The following is a 16,623-nucleotide window of genomic DNA, read 5'->3' as shown; positions in this document are numbered from 1 at the left end:
CAGCTTCAGTCTCAAAGGCAGGAAGAGATGGTGCCAGAGATAGTGATCACTCACTCATGTATTCTGTTCTTTTAGGATTAGCTACCAAGTATTTGGGTTTTTTAAATCCCAACTTTGCTGTCCATCTAAAACCTTCAAAAAAACTCCAGAACCTAAACTCATTCTCTGTGAACTGATCAAATACACCAGAGCATGCTTACTTTTTTAAAAGATGTATATATATATTCATGTACCAAAATGTTCATTGCAGCTCTATTTACAATAGCCCGGAGATGGAAACAACCTAAGTGCCCATCATCGGATGAATGGATAAAGAAGATGTGACACATATATACAATGGAATATTACTCAGCCATAAAAAGAAATGAAATTGAGCTATTTGTAATGAGGTGGATAGACCTAGAGTCTGTCATACAGAGTGAAGTAAGTCAGAAAAAGAAAGACAAATACTGTATGCTAACACATATATATGGAATTTAAGAAAAAAAAATGTCATGAAGAACCTAGGGGTAAGACAGGAATAAACACACAGACCCACTGGAGAATGGACTTGAGGATACGGGGAGGGGGAAGGGTAAGCTGTGACAAAGTGAGAGAGGCATGGACATATATACACTACCAAACGTAAAATAGATAGCTAGTGGGAAGCAGCCGCACAGCACAGGCAGATCAGCTCGGTGCTTTGTGACCACCTGGAGGGGTGGGATAGGGAGGGTGGGAGGGAGGGAGACGGAAGAGGGAAGACATATGGGAACATATGTATATGTATAACTGATTCACTTTGTTATAAAGCAGAAACTAACACACCATTGTAAAGCAATTATACCCCAATAAAGATGTTTAAAAAAAAAGATGTATATATATTTAAATATTAGTTATATGTACTTAAGCTTAGTTTGATAGGCAGCATGATGTACTGAAGACAGTATAGCCATTCTTTGTTCCAATTACACCGAGCAAAGCAGAAAGCTCACTGCTCGTGATGTTTTCATCTAAATGCTTTTCCAAAACTAAGTGGCCCTAAATCTGCTAAAATTGAAATTCCTAGAATTTGAGAAGCTATATAAAAATTCAGGTTTCTGGTTAGCTGTCTAAAGTAACACATCTAATGAAAAGCACAAACTAATCCCAGAAAAAGATACATTTTAGAAAGTCAAATTCAATAAAAGACAGCATAATGTAGTCAGTATGCCTTTCTCTATGGATTGGGTCTTAGAGCAGAAGAATTCATAAATTAAATTCTCCCTCCAACACTTAGAAGAACATTATAATCCCAAGAATGGAAATTGTAGGGAAAAGACCATCTCAAATCAATGAAACCTTGATTTTTAACACTATTAAGTATACTTAGTAGGAATGCTAAGAAAACTGTGGCTTCAAATTTAATAAGCAAGCACTCCTGAGAAAACTTTTACTCTCCTTCTTCATGCAGTTTCAATTTTCATCTTGGATTTACAACACTTGGTGCGGTATTGTTAAATATGTTTGTGCATTAATTTTCTGCTCTATTTCTAAATCTATAGCAAAAATTGAGCCAGAATTGGAGACGCTGAACTATTTTCCCACACCTCTTTAGCCAAGGTCTAAAATATACAGTTCAATTCTTTCACCATTTTGTCGCAAATTGACCAAAATACTGAGTTTATTATGCTAGCTGAATTTATCTTTGTTCATCTGGAAGAGCAAACACTTCAGCCCTTCATCCTTGGCCTGCTTCAGAGCTCAGGGATGATCATACTTTTGGCCACACTGCTACTCTCCCTTATCAAAATAACTCCAGCATTCTTTTTCAATCACAAAACTTCCCAAAGGTCTAAACACTTCCACTGCTGTTTGTACTTAAGTCAACGATAACAAGTGGACTGCTGTGGTTTCCACTACCTTTGCTCTCACCATTTCAATGTGAAGGGTGGGAAAAACGAATAACTGTTTTTAAGCTCACTACTTAAGCCTGCCACTCATATTTCCCCTTCTACCACCACTGAGATCGATATTCAGGAAGCTAGAGCTATATCCACTGAAAAGTATACTGCTCCTTATCAACATGTCAACATAAAAAGAATTACTCGTAGTTTAAAGTATAAGTCATCCAAGGATCATATAAGCAAATACTTCTCTTCTACTTAACACAAGCAACTGTTAAGAGCATACTTTTTAAAACTAGATTCATTTATGGTGAATTCTTTATTGTCGAAATAATTTAAAAATAATAGTTCTTACCCAACTCAGCAACAAATACCTTAAATAGTGTTTTTAAATTTTATGGACTTTTGGAATGCAAATATTAATTAGAAATTTAAACATACAGATACATAATATAAATAAGCACAACAAACGTAAGGTGACCTCAGATAAATAGGTTATATTTATGTAATAAAACTATTTGCATAAAAAAATAAGCCAATAATTGAGAAATTAGAGACATTTTCCAGCATGATTATTTTGAAATAAGAAAAGCATGACAACAAAATATTGTGTTGATTCATATGTGAAGGCTAAACAATAACCTGCTTTGATATATGTATTATATATGTATGTTCTTTCAACAGCTACTCAATTAATTACATGATAATCTAAATGCTAAGATTTCTACATTTTGAATAAAAGTTTCTCCCTAAATGTTGAAGATAAAATCATTTAAAGATAAATATTTAATGAAATAAGTCTATTTTGAGGAAGAGATTTAAAACTATTATGAGACATCCTTAAAATATCAACTGAGTAAAAAAGTTCAAACTCAACTTACTTTCTAAAAGGTTGTCTAGAATAATAATTTGAGGTAGATTGCTGCTTAGGTTAACTGCACTTAAATCCCTGAAAAACTGACAATAGTTTTGCTATAGCAGTTGATGCCAAACAACTTCACTTTTTTTTTTTTTGAGATACAACTGACATATAATATTATAATAGTTTCAGGTATAAAACATAATGATTCAATATTTATATATATTGTGAAATGATCATAGTAATTCTAGTTAACATCCATTGACACACAGTCATAAATTGTCTTTTCTTGTGATGAGAAATTTTAAGATCTACTACTCTCTTAGCAACTTTCAAATACACAATACAGTGTTATTAACTTCAGTCACCATGGCATACATTACAACACTAGGGCTTATTTATTTTATAACTGGAAATTTGTACCTTTTGACCACCTTCATTCATTTTTCCCCCAAAATTTTCACTTTGGATTTAACTGAAAATAAATGCATTTTAAATAATTACTGGGGACTAAGAAATGAACCACTTCATGCTGGACTGTTTTCTGGAAATATATATATTTATAATTGAAGTATAGTTGATTTACAATACTATATTAATTTCAGGTGTACAATAAGTGATTCAATATTTTATAGATTACACTGCATTTAAAGTTATTATAAAATACTGGCAATATTCCATGCTATACAATACAGCTCATACAGGATTTTTTTGAGAACTAGGCTGCTGAAGTAATTTTAATTCCAGAATCAATAAAATATGCAATTCGAATTTTGCCATGACCCTCTAACCTCCCAACATTGTTGGTTAATCTGTCAATTTTTACCTTAGGTTGAGTTATAAATCAATATTCTAGCATTCATTCAGCATTTTAGATTTTTCTAAAGCTTTAAAATTATTTCTTTAAAATGCTGTGAATAAGGATGACATTATCAAAGACATTATACATATATACAAAAAGTTAAAATGAAAAAATGCTTAATGGTTTGCCTAAAATCACAACTTAATTGGAGGGATTTAATTTCATCAACACAATATAGCTATCCATAAAAATTGTCCTTCCTACATCACCTTTATGGAAAGTACTGAAAATCCAGAAGTTCAAAATAACATTTTATATAATTAGAACAGCTTCCAAAAGACTTAACAGGGCTTCCCTGGTGGCGCAGTGGTTGAGAGTCCACCTGCCGACGCAGGGAACACGGGTTCGTGACCCGGTCCGGGAGGATCCCACATGCCGCGGAGCGGCTGGGCCCGCGAGCCAAGGCCGCTGAGCCTGTGCTTCCAGAGCCTGTGCTCCGCAGTGGGAGAGGCCACAAGAGTGAGAGGCCCGCGTACCGCAAAAAAAAAAAAAAAAAAAAGACTTAACAGTTTATGTACTTAACCTTATAAGGGAAATATGTGAATGTGTATGTATTTGTGTATTGTGTATCTATTTGCTTTGTTTACTTGTTATTAAAACAAATCATCAAAATGTTAGCACTTTCAAAGGCAGTTTTTATTGTTGGGCTATCTTGTAAGCAAAATGGCATAAATATTTCAATGAACATGATTATATAGTGTTTCACTTTCCTGAACATCTCCCTGAACACAAATTTTTGACAACCTTAACTAGCTGAAATACAGTGAAATATGTTCTACAAGTGTAGAGGTTAAGCCTTACTTTGGGTCCATGATAAGAATTAGCGTGCCAGAGACATCTTGTTTTATACCAAAATTTTTGCTCACCCTTCTATGTAATACAGAATTTTCTCTGGGAAGCAGCAATGCAGGGATGGGCTAAATTTCCCAGTGTACCTATATATTAGGTGTATACACATATCCATCCCCGAAGTTAAATATTATAAATTCTGCTAAAGATAAAGGACTAAAATGCTTAATTTTTTTTAAAAGCTGAATATTGTTAAGCTAAGTATCCAATTTAAGAAATTAGAAAAACAACAGAATAAACCCAAGAAAAAAGAAATATCTATCTTAGCCTAAGTAGCGGAAAAACGTTACCCTTGAGACTTTTTAAACACATCTCTGGGTTACATGTAGGTTTGAGGGCTTGATTTCATACTACCGAAATGTTTCAAGAAACATCTAGCTACGAAATTAACAGTAAAGGGGTCCCAGGCTAGTGATGGCCCTTGGAGTCCCTCAGAGAAGGAAACACAGAAAATCCCTATTGGGGAACAGGCCCTCATACTCTATGCAAGAGTCTCATAAAGTCGCACTAGTGAAGAACTCCCAATAGAAGAGCACATAACACATAAAGAAACAGTCTACTAAGAGCAAGGGTTAAGAATACAACAGTAGGGTTAGACTCTCAAGAAATTCAGATAACAGATCTGATAAATAATATAAAAGAATTATGTTTAAAACAACAAAAGACATAAAAACAAACAGAAAAAATAAACTCAATATATGCTTTTATGAATTCATATGAAAATATATTTGTAGTGACAATGAATATATACATCTCTATGCCCCGTACTATAATAAATCAGATTTAATTTCATCAAAATGAGTTGACTTCCCAAATTGTTTAACATCCATATATTAAAGAACAATGTGTTTAAAACCTACTCTGTACCAAGCACTATTGCTTGGTACAGAGTAGGTAATGGTTGCTCAAATTAGGGTTATCCTATGATGATAAAGATAATAGGTGACGGGTGATAATAGAAAGTTTATAGTTCACATCCAGTATGGCATTGAAACAGTATAATCATTACTTAACACTGTTACTTCTGAACCAATATAAACCTCTCAGTGTAAATCATTTTACGTCCAACCCATAATGTTTGACTTAACACTTATTTCAGATGAAAAGAATAGTATAAAAGTACAACTAACGTGGGAACAGAAAAAGTAACAGTGTCAAATTTTCAATACGTCTTTTGCTATTTGAACAAAATCTGTTAGTGTTGAAACATGCTAGAAGGTCTCCTTAACGGAAAATTATTATCAAAAAAGAAAATTATGTTCAACTTGAAAATAATGCCTAATATTTAGAAAGTTAAGTGAAATATTTATTCAACATATTACTGGAAGTCTTAGCCACAGCAATTAGGCAAGAAAAAGAAGTTAAAAGCAACAAAATTGGAAAGGGAAAAAAGCAAAATGATCTCTTGTTTGCAGACAGCATGACCTTATATGTAGAAAATGCTAAAGATTCAACAACAAAAAATATTAGAACTAATAAATGAATTCAGCAAGATACAAACCCACATCTGTGTTTTTGCACAATAACAGTGAACAATCAGAAAAGGAAATTAATAAAACAATTCTGTTTATAATAGCATCAAAAAGAATAGAATACTTAGGAATAAACTTAACCAAGGAAGTGAAAGACTATAAAATATTGCTAATAGAAATAAAAGAAGACACAAACAAATGGAGAAATGTCCCATGTTCATGGATCGGAAGACTTAATGTTAAAATGGGAAGTTATTGTTTAACAGGTACCACATTTCAGCTGGGAAAAATTTAAAAAGTTTTGGAGATGGTTGACGGTGATGGTTGCACAACAATGTGAATGTACTTAATGTCACAGAAGGGTACTCTTAAAAATGGTTTAGAAAGGTAATTTTATGTTGTGTATATTTTACCAGAATAAAACATTTGACATAAAACCATTAACTGGGACATAAAGTCATAATTGCACAGTATCAAAAGACAGTGTATTTGTTTAGCATCTATAAAAACTATTTTTATTAGTTTCATTTTATACAGCCTGGGCTACCAGAACGCCATAAAACATCTTTATTTTACCATTAAGTATTACTTTATCAATAATGAGTAGTATAAAATTCATTTTCTAGGAATACAGCAATACCATTGTTGGAGTTGGGAACCTGGAACAAGATGCTTGCCTATATTCCCTTTATGATGATGACATTAGTGTATTTTGTCTATCCAGTCCTTACCTCTTTTCTAATAATCTTCTAAGTTAAAACTTCTTCTATATGCAAAGAATGCCTAAACTAAGACCCAGTTTGGAATGAGGTATGTGTTACACACAAGTGCCTTTTCAATTAGGATTACCTTGTTGATTATCATGGGAATATACAGTGACTGTGAGAATTTCCGCACAAAACATATTTTTCTAGATAATAAAAGAAGGGGGAACACTTCCCATATCATTTTGTGAAGACAGTGTGATCATGATACCAAAATACAACAAATATATTATGCAAAAGAAAAGTTAAAGGCCAGTATCACTCATGACTATGATACCAAAACCCTAAATAAAATATTAGCAAACACAATCCAGCAAGATATGAACAGGAAAATATATTACATCTAAGCTGGGTTTGTTCCAGAAACACAGGATCAGCTTAATATTTGAAAATCAACCAAAGTTACTAGTCACCTTAAAGGAATAAAGAAGAAACAAGTACTGAATATATAATCGTATCAACTGAATAAAAGTTCTAAATAAAAGTGCCAAATAAGTGTACTCCTATAACAAAATGGTCAAGATTTCTAAAAAGAAAACTAAAATCTTATTGAAATTAAAGAAAATACAAATAGAGGAATGAGCCACATTCATAGAGTATATGGACAAACTAAACATACTCAGTTAATATTTGTACTAACATATTGAGATGAATATTAACATTATCCCCACTTTTAGAGATAATGAAACTAAATCACAGAGGTTAAATAATGTGATCATAAACTGCAGAGATTAAAAACTCAAGTTGTCTGATTCCAAAGTGACGTCTATAGATTCCATTAACTTAGAATCACACTCAGATGAGCTGGACCAGTCCCTACTTTGTGTAACACTAACTTCAATTCACTGCATCTCAATTTTCTAGTAAATGATCTTCCAACAATCCCTTTCAATAGTATAGCTGTAAATTGATGGAATTAAGAGAAACATCTTTCTCACTTGTCAAGCTCTGCAAAATTATTATACCAAAGTCAGAGGAAGGCAATTCTTAAAGCTGACAAAGTAGAGAGTCTATGACAAAAAGTGGGAAGCAGCACACAGAATTTAGCTAGTTTTCCCCAGGAAAAAAAAAAAAATACACCTTAGAGAAAATAAATTACTAGCATTCTATTTTTCTGTTTGCAAGGTTACTAGGGAAACTAAATAAACGACTTCTAATTTTCACTTTTTTCCCTTTAGTACCACATTTTTTGGCAAAACTTTGAAATATGCTTGAATACAGTTAGGGATAATATTAAATGCCATTTTAATTCTATACCATTCATGCTGGTACTAAGCAAATCTCATTAAAATGACAAAAATGTGCTCTTCTGAGTAAGAAAATCAGTACTAAATAAAGTATATTTAATGATTCTGCATTCACTTTCCTCTACCCCCTAATTTCTATACCAAATAACTCAGTTATCAACATATAGAGCTGGCCAAAAAGTTTTTTCGGGTTTTTTATAATATCTTATGGAAAAACCCAAACAAACTTTTTGGCCAACCCAATATTTCAACAGGTAAAGAAAAATTAAAATAGCATTTCTGGTATTAGTTTTGAAATGGTTTGTCAGGCACAGGTCATATAAAATGCATATAATATCTTCAGGGAAAAATTACTTCATTAAGAGTTAATCAACCTTTATTCACCAATGTTCATAGTAGTGTTATTCGTAATAGCCAAAAGGAGCAAATAACCCAGACGTCCATCAACAGATCAATGGATAAAAAAAGTATGCTATATACACAAATGGAGTAACACTCAGCCATAGAAGGCATTGAAATTCTTATACATGGATGATGTATAAAACATTCTTCTTACTACCTGGATGAATCTCTAAAACATTATACTAAATGAAATAAGCTAAACGAATACTTATGATTCCTCTTATACGAGATACCCAGAATAGGCAAATTCACAGAGACAGAAAGTACAGTAGAGGTTACCAGGGATGGGGTTGGGAGGGTGGGGAGTCACTGTTTCATGGGAAAAGAGTTTTTGTTTGAAATGATGAAATAGTTTTGGAAATGGATAGTTGTTATGGCTGTGCAACACTGAGATTATTCATTTAATGCCACGAAATTGTACACATAAAAATGGTTAAAATGATAAATTTTATGTAACTTATATTTTACCACAATAAAAAAAATTTAGCAAAAAGAGTTACCAATGATATTGAGAATCTAATATGTACAAGGCAGAATGAGAAAAACAAAGATTCCAAAGACCAGTTCTTAGTACTCAATGATGTTAAAGAAATTTAAATTCAAGTAACATGGCACACTAAGTTGAAATGAATGTTTTCCTTTTCTACTACAAAAGCACGGAAATTCTAGATAAAACACAAGAATTTGTTATAATACATTAAAGTGCTGTATATCTTTTCTTTGGTCTTGTAGACCTACTCTTCAATCATTAATACCCTCTCTACCTGGGAGGCTAATCTATGCGAACAATATGTACAAATATTCTTGTTCTCTGGTTTCTGGTCATTTTCAGCTAATGAGGAACATGGCAGGAGATAGAAAGGAGGGAGGAAAATGAAGTCAGTATTATTCCCTGTTCTCCCTGCCCGTAAGCCTATTTATGGCAAAAACATCCCAGCGTTACTAGCTCCAGGTACTGTACTATCTCCTGTGGTTTCCCTTCCCAGTCAACACCTTTGTCCTTATGAGAATGTCATCTTTTTCTAACTAATATAATAGTTAAACTTGAAATAAATAAAGGGAAATCTCAAGATGTCAGAAATGAAGAGGAAACACAAAGTCAGGGTAACGACTGGGAACTGAGTCATTACAGACTCAGTTTTCCATTACAGATTATTACAAGATATTGAGTATAGTTCCCTGTGCTATACAGTAGGTCCCTGTTGTTTACTATTTTATATACAGTAGTGTGTAGATGTTAATCCCAAACTCCTAATTTATCTCCCCCCCACCCCTATCCCCTTTAGTAACCATAAGTTTGCTTTCTATCTCTGTGAGTCTATTTCCGTTTTGTAAATAAGTTCATTTCTATCATTTTTTTTTTAGATTCCACATGTAAGTGATGTCATATGATATTTGTCTTTCTCTGTCTGACTTACTTCACTTAATATGGTAATCTCTAGGTCTCACTGCAATCCCACTCCCAGGCACTTCTCTGGAGAAAACTCTAATTTGAAAAGATACATGCATCCCAATGTTCATAGCAGCATTATTTATAATAGCCAAGACATGGAAGAAACCTAAATCAACAGATGAATAGATAAAGAAGATGTAGTATATACACAATGGAATATTACTCAGCCATAAAAAAATGAAATAATGTCATTTGCAGCAACATGGATGGACCTAGAGATTATCATATACCATATATTTAAATTTGTATGCAGACAGTTCTGTTGCTTACATGATCGTGTTGTCCACAGAATGTCTTCTTATAATCAGAAGATTATTAGTCAATGATTAGCAAGAGCAAAGGGATGCTAGAGCTTCCTGGGAATGCCAAGTCAAATAGGCATAAAGGCCTATTATGGATTATAACAAAATACATGCATAACCTCTCCACACTGTCCTCCCTAGCCCCATTCATTAAGTAGTTTCTCCAGTAAGAGGACACGGCTTTATCTCCATTCAGTCCGTAACACATTTAAATATACAGGAAACTTCATGAAAATTAGAAAAACATTTCTTAAATGGAATTCAAAGGATCACAGTAACATATCTACCATGTTGGAACTCAAAACAAAAGGAATAAAAATTACAAAGGTCATTACACACAATTTTACCAGCACTATAAACAAAAGGAAATGGGAAATGAAAGCCTGGGCACAAATTCTGACTTCTGGATGAATTAAACGACCACAGATTTAATCATAGATGAAGCATTCATACAAAAAGGAGAAAACAATGACTATATTTTCTGATGTCATCATTTACTGGCTAATTCTCAAAGAGGTAAATTTAAACTCAGATGCAAACATAGTTAATCTTGATCTCCACATAAATATTTTCTTGAGAGCAAAAACAGAAATTAAACATGAAGTGTTCAATACACAAACACCTTCTAATTTGTAAAGTTAAATCAAAGTCTTAACATTGATCACCATATCAAAATTGTCTACACAAAAATCTTCCTGCCCTTTATGGAAAACAAACCTAAATTATTTTAAGATATTTCTCAGGGAACAAGCTTCTCAAGTGATTGTAGGTTTCAAATCCATACTAGACTGCTAGCAATCACTCACCTCTTTCTTTTCTTAACCACACTACATAAACAAAAGAGGGTACATTTTGAAAATATTTACCACATTTCCCCCCATAACTCTGTTACCTTATGCAAGCTGCTTTATATGGTCTTTCTGGAATATTAATGTGAATCTTCTGCATTAAGGTTCTTTCACTTTCAGATCTTTTTCACACAGATCAGATTAAATCCATACCTAATACAAAACTAACAAATCCACTAGAAGCATTTTCATTATTTATCTTTATAACCCAATCAGAAAAAAACCCTCAACATTCTAAGTTTAAATTAATTGCAGTCATGTAAGGAACTTATTTTTGAAATCAGAATTAATTTTTTTAAGTGACTGAGAAAATGTCTCCCTTTGTTAATCTCTCCCTTTCTTAACTTCCTCACCATTCTTCTAGTCTATCACATTTATTATATACCTACTAAAACAAAATTGATACTAATGCCTTTTTCACTTTTGAAGATCCATCTCATATGTTACTGCCTTTGTAAAATACCTACAGATCCCATAGAATGAATTTGTTAATAATTTCTCTATAATTGCAGGGCATGCTCATCTCTATTACATCTTATAATCAGGGTCACCATGTCCTTCTGTATAGGTTGGACACTACACAATTCTAGAAAGTACCATTCAATCTGTACTTGTGTGAATGGCAGGCTCTAGATGTATGACAAACAGGTGTGACCATTCCACATGAGCCCTGTCTTTTCTGGGCTTGCAATGTTTTCTTAAATATTTCTTTCTAAAAGACTACTCCCAAGACAGGTACTCATTTTCATCTTGACGTTCCAATGAATACAGTACTTAGTGAACAACTGTTTAATGAAACACTCTCCTTTCTGCCAAATGTCCACAATATTTAACTTCATTTATCAATTTCACTTGTACTAGCTTTGTCTAGCAATGTATCACCCCAAAGTATTTGATTACTCTACCAAAGTATTTCACAAAGTGTATTTTGTGCAATGTTAACATGTAGGCTATGATAAAGGGGTCTTTGGTTAAATGAGTTTGGAGAGTACTGCGTTGAAGAAATCAAAGTTTTCTTTACTGCAAGAGCTTTCGTATTCTAACAATATTAATAATCTCCAAGAAAGGATTCACTGTTTTTACCCTAAAAGGATATGTCCCATTGACTCCATAGGGCACATTCCTAGATTTTCATTTGGGGGGAAAAAAGTAATCCTATCACTTAGGTCATTGTGTTTCTTAAGATTTGGAATGAGCAGGGATACAGAAATTATTTATGCAGGGGTCAAATAGATCTACTCCAGCATGTGTTTATGCAAAAACAAAAACATAACTTCTACCTCTATTATATTACAGTAGTTCTCAGTGGTAAGCCTCTATGGGGTGTTTCAGAAATGTATTAGGGTATTTTTGGTTGACTCAATGATTGGGTGTCACTACTGGAATTTAAGGGTTAGCAGTTAGGGTATCAAGAGGTCCTATGATATACAGGACTGTCCTGAAAAATGAACACTATCTTACAGACAATGAAGTAGGTAAAAATCCTGTTTATAAGTCAACATTTGAGCATAAAACTGAATTCTGTTTTAAATCTAAACACAATATTTTTGCACTTATGCATGATTTTATTTATTAAGAGTTCCAGAAATGCAACTACTGAAATGAAAAGAATAAAAACTTTTGTTTTAAACTTTATCAAGTTTGCCATTACCTCAGGAAATCACAGCAACAACAACAGTACCAACTTGTGGTATTTAACAAAGACCTGCACAAGTCTATATGCGGCAGACACACTCACAGTAATTCTATGTACCTGGCTACTTCATTACAACTTCTAATGTAACCATGCCTGAGCATTTATATATTAAAATAATAATTACTATACCTTAAATTAATTTCCTTTACTCCTTTATATTTTATTCAAAATACTAGATATTTTTGAAATTATATGTATATGTAGGTCATATTATGTTTATTTTCATTTCAGGATAGTAAAGGGGGCTTTATAAAACATTTGTTATTAAAAGGGGCACTGGCACATTGGGTGAAGTTATGGTGTTAAAAATGAAAAGAAAGGCTTCTATGATCAGAAGGAAGAGGAGAGAACTTTGGGTCAGACAAGACTGAAAAATCACTAACCTAAAGATAACAAAGGCACTCTGGTTCTGAGCCTCTTTTGTATCAGCTTCTACATTTCCATACTTCTGAGGAACCATACATTTACTGTCTCAGTTTTTGCCATTTCACAGAACCCCTACTGTCCTGAACTACCCCACTAACTACTAAAAGTGATTAAAATACTTGGACCTAAAAGAAACAGTAATACACAGCCACTGCTACCATAGCTCCTCACGAACCTTCTAAACTCACCAGCTTCCAGAGAGGTATGGTCATCTTCATTCTCAATCCTGATACAGAACTCTGTGGTATATATACCACCCTTCATTTAGTAACAGAATTTTTCAAAAACACTTACCTCAGTAGTAGTTCCAATGTCAGCAGATGGGCTGCATGTGCTGGTATCTGGAGGAGCTGTGCCTATACTGCTTCTAACTGGAGAACTAGGGACAGGCCCCACTATGGACTCCGGATAAGCTGAAAAAGAACTGAGATTGCCTCTCTTCTGAATCTTATTCCAGACTTCATTCATGATATCAGTTAGCTCATATAAGAGCTGCACCTAAGCAGAAGGGAAAAAATAAAAAGGAAAAACAAATCTTTCAACTTCTGGTCACAACTGACTAAAATATTAAATGTGAGAAAATGAAAACAAGTCCAGGGAAATAAGAATATATGAAACAAAAATCTATCATTGTATCACTGATCATGGTATTATATCATAACCTATAATCTGTGATATATAATTATTATATATTATATATACTATAATTATTATATATATGATGACTATTTTGTCATGATACCACAATTCTGATGAGATATAGAGAAAAATAATTCATATAAAAATATACAATATTAAACATTTTATCATGAATTGAATTTGAGAAATATAATTTATTCATACTTTTAATTTGCCACATAGTCACATTTTGATATTTTATAAGCAATTTAGCATTTCTGTGGGAAAATAATGCTAATAAAATAATGCTAATAAAACAGCTTATTATGGTACAGTAGATTTCTTTTAATATATGACTAATAGAACAACCACAAAGAAATGCCTTTTAAACAGAGGTCAGGATCAAAATTAGAAGTCAAATATATCCTAGTAAATATGATTATTTAGTTATACATGAAATAATTACCATTCTTATTTCTAAATTATTTACACATTTAAACTTTCTCTATTTTCTGAAGAATAAATCTGAAATTGGATTTCTTGCCCAGCAAAATAAAGTAAAAAAGAAAGATATAACACAGAATAGTAAAAGGAAAATGTTACATATGAGACTTTTCTATAGATAAAGAACATAAACTATCCAACCTACTATTCCCCTCAGATTTGTCATTCCAATATTCAGAAAAAAAAATTGTTTAACTTGCACGTTGTTTGACTAAGTTCTAAGATATTTACATAAGATTTCATAAATAAGCATTAATCATGGAATCTGTATGACAACATATTGCCATATACTGTATAAAACAAGCCTAGGGGGAAAAATGCAAACACAATGTATAAGCAAATGCACAGCTGGATACCATATTCTGCTTGCCATTAAAAAAAAAAAAAACGAAAGAAAGAAATTCTCATATTTATAAGAAGTTTCAGCCCCAGGACACATCCAGATGATAAAGCTGGCTTCTTATGTGGGCAGAACAGATGCCTAAAAACAGTGTTGTCAATCCTTATTTGATATAAAACAGTATATGGGTTACAGTTTTCTCCTGCTTTTTGTGTGATGAAGTCTCAAATCTCAGGTTATAGCTCTTTTTGTTTAAAAAAAAATCTAATGGCTAGAGATCCTACAAAAAAGCTCTTAGAAAAATTTTAGTTCATATTCTTTTGTCTTTCATAATGATGAGTGTTTTCTAAAAAGAAACCATTTTGTTCCAAACCAAATTTTTAAAAAGATTATTTTACTTTTTCTTAAACAATTAGAACTGACAAATAAGGAAAGCATAAACAGTTTCTAAATACTTTCAAAGGCATAAAGTTTATTTACCTAAGAGAATTGATACCGCTTTTATTGTCACTACTTCTGGTTTCCTTTAACTGTTACCATTAAAAAATTGTATATGAATGTCACCAAGTACACTGTGTATTCAGCATGCCAAGCAAACACTGACATAAACTTTAAACGTATTATTATTTTCAAAGAAGAAAGCTGCTATCACAGAATCCAGACTTCACAAATTCAGAGGTTTTAAAAAATAGAGCAAAAATGCTGAAGATAAATGTTCAACTCTTATACTTCAAGCTGTACTGAAAACCATGCCAACTAAAGCCACAACGAGCTACCACTACCCACCTATTAAGACGTCTGAAATTAAAAAGCATAACCAGACCAAGTATCAGTAAAGATGCAGAGCAGCTAAAACTCTCATTTACTCTGATGGAATGCAAAATTTAGAATACAGTTTGGCCATTTCTGAAAAAAACATATACCTACCACGTGAATGAGCCATTTCCTAAGTGTTTCCCCAAGAAGAATTAAAATCTATGTCCACACAAAGACCTATATAAAAATGTTCACAGAAGTTTTATTTGTAATAGTCTAAAACTGGAAAAAATCTCAAATGTTAACCAATAAGTTAACCAACAATACAACAGAATACTTAGCAATAAAAATAAATTAGAGATTCATGCAAAACCAAGGATTAACCCCAAAATTATTATGCTGAATCAAGGAAGCTAGGCGAGAGAGAGAGAGAGAGAGAGAGAGAGAGAGAACGCAAACTGTATGATTCCATTTATACAGAATACTAGCAAATGAAAATTAATCAATAATGACAGTATCAGTGATTGCCTGGGATTGGGGGAGGAGTAAAAGGAAGGATTACAAAGGGGCACAAAGAAACTTTTGAGGATGATGGATTAATGCATTATCTTGATTGTGAAGATGATTTGATGGGTATACATAGTCAAACCTTATCAAATTAGATAATCTAAACATGTGCAGTTTATTGTATTTATGTCAACCCCAATAAAACTTTTTAAAAAGATCTCTAAAAAATAAGCACCACGTGAGGCAGCTTTATATGGGTTATGTATGAAGGTGATTGAATATCAATAATATTTTGCATATCAAATACTGATTGGATATGTAAGATATTAAATATTAAAAAGTAATATTTTATTGTTGAAAAATTAACTGCACATACATTTTCTCATTTAATCTCATAACCAATCAGAAAGAAGACTTAATTGGACTGAAGAGGCTGAGACAAACCTCAAGGAAATACATTCTTGAAGGATAGATAGGATTTAAGTGGGTGCAAAAAGCCATTCCAGTCATAAGAATACCAAGAGCAACAGCCAAGTACAGGAAATGAACAAGACATGACAAAGGGGCCATGACAAGTTTTGCAGCATATTAGGAGAGTCAGATAGAAGAGAAAATAGAAAGGTAGACATGAAGAAGAAAAACCATGGATATACAATGTCAATGGAAACCAAGCAGGAATGGAACTTCAACAAGCAATTACTGATCCATGTTGAACAAAAAAGAGCTCTAAGTGAATATGAATTTAGAAAGGCTATTTCATTTGGCACACAGGTCATTACTAATCATTAAAATTCAGTTTCAAAAGAAAGAGTTTTTGCCAAAAACAAAAACATCCTTTTCATACAGAGCATTA

At 32.7% G+C, this 16,623-nt stretch overlaps 1 protein-coding gene across 10 annotated transcripts in view; it reads right to left on the bottom strand.

Moving 5' to 3' along the window:
• The window catches only part of VPS13B (vacuolar protein sorting 13 homolog B), an 808,377-nt gene that overhangs the window by 395,187 nt on the left and 396,567 nt on the right, over positions 1-16,623 (bottom strand). For all 10 annotated transcript variants that reach the window (XR_014326885.1, XM_082859134.1, XM_082859132.1 and 7 more), the window contains one exon: positions 13,340-13,543. Coding sequence is in view for 9 of the 10 variants with exons in the window: in XM_082859134.1 (XP_082715260.1) it covers positions 13,340-13,543 (204 nt within the window). In the remaining variant the exon portion in view is untranslated. The remainder of the gene's footprint in view (positions 1-13,339; positions 13,544-16,623) is intronic.

Source organism: Leucopleurus acutus (assembly GCF_964270905.1).
Source record: "Leucopleurus acutus genome assembly, chromosome: 17".
NCBI lineage: Eukaryota > Metazoa > Chordata > Mammalia > Artiodactyla > Delphinidae > Leucopleurus > Leucopleurus acutus.
Note: the sequence above shows the minus strand (reverse complement) of the source record. Positions and strands in the feature narration are given on the sequence as shown.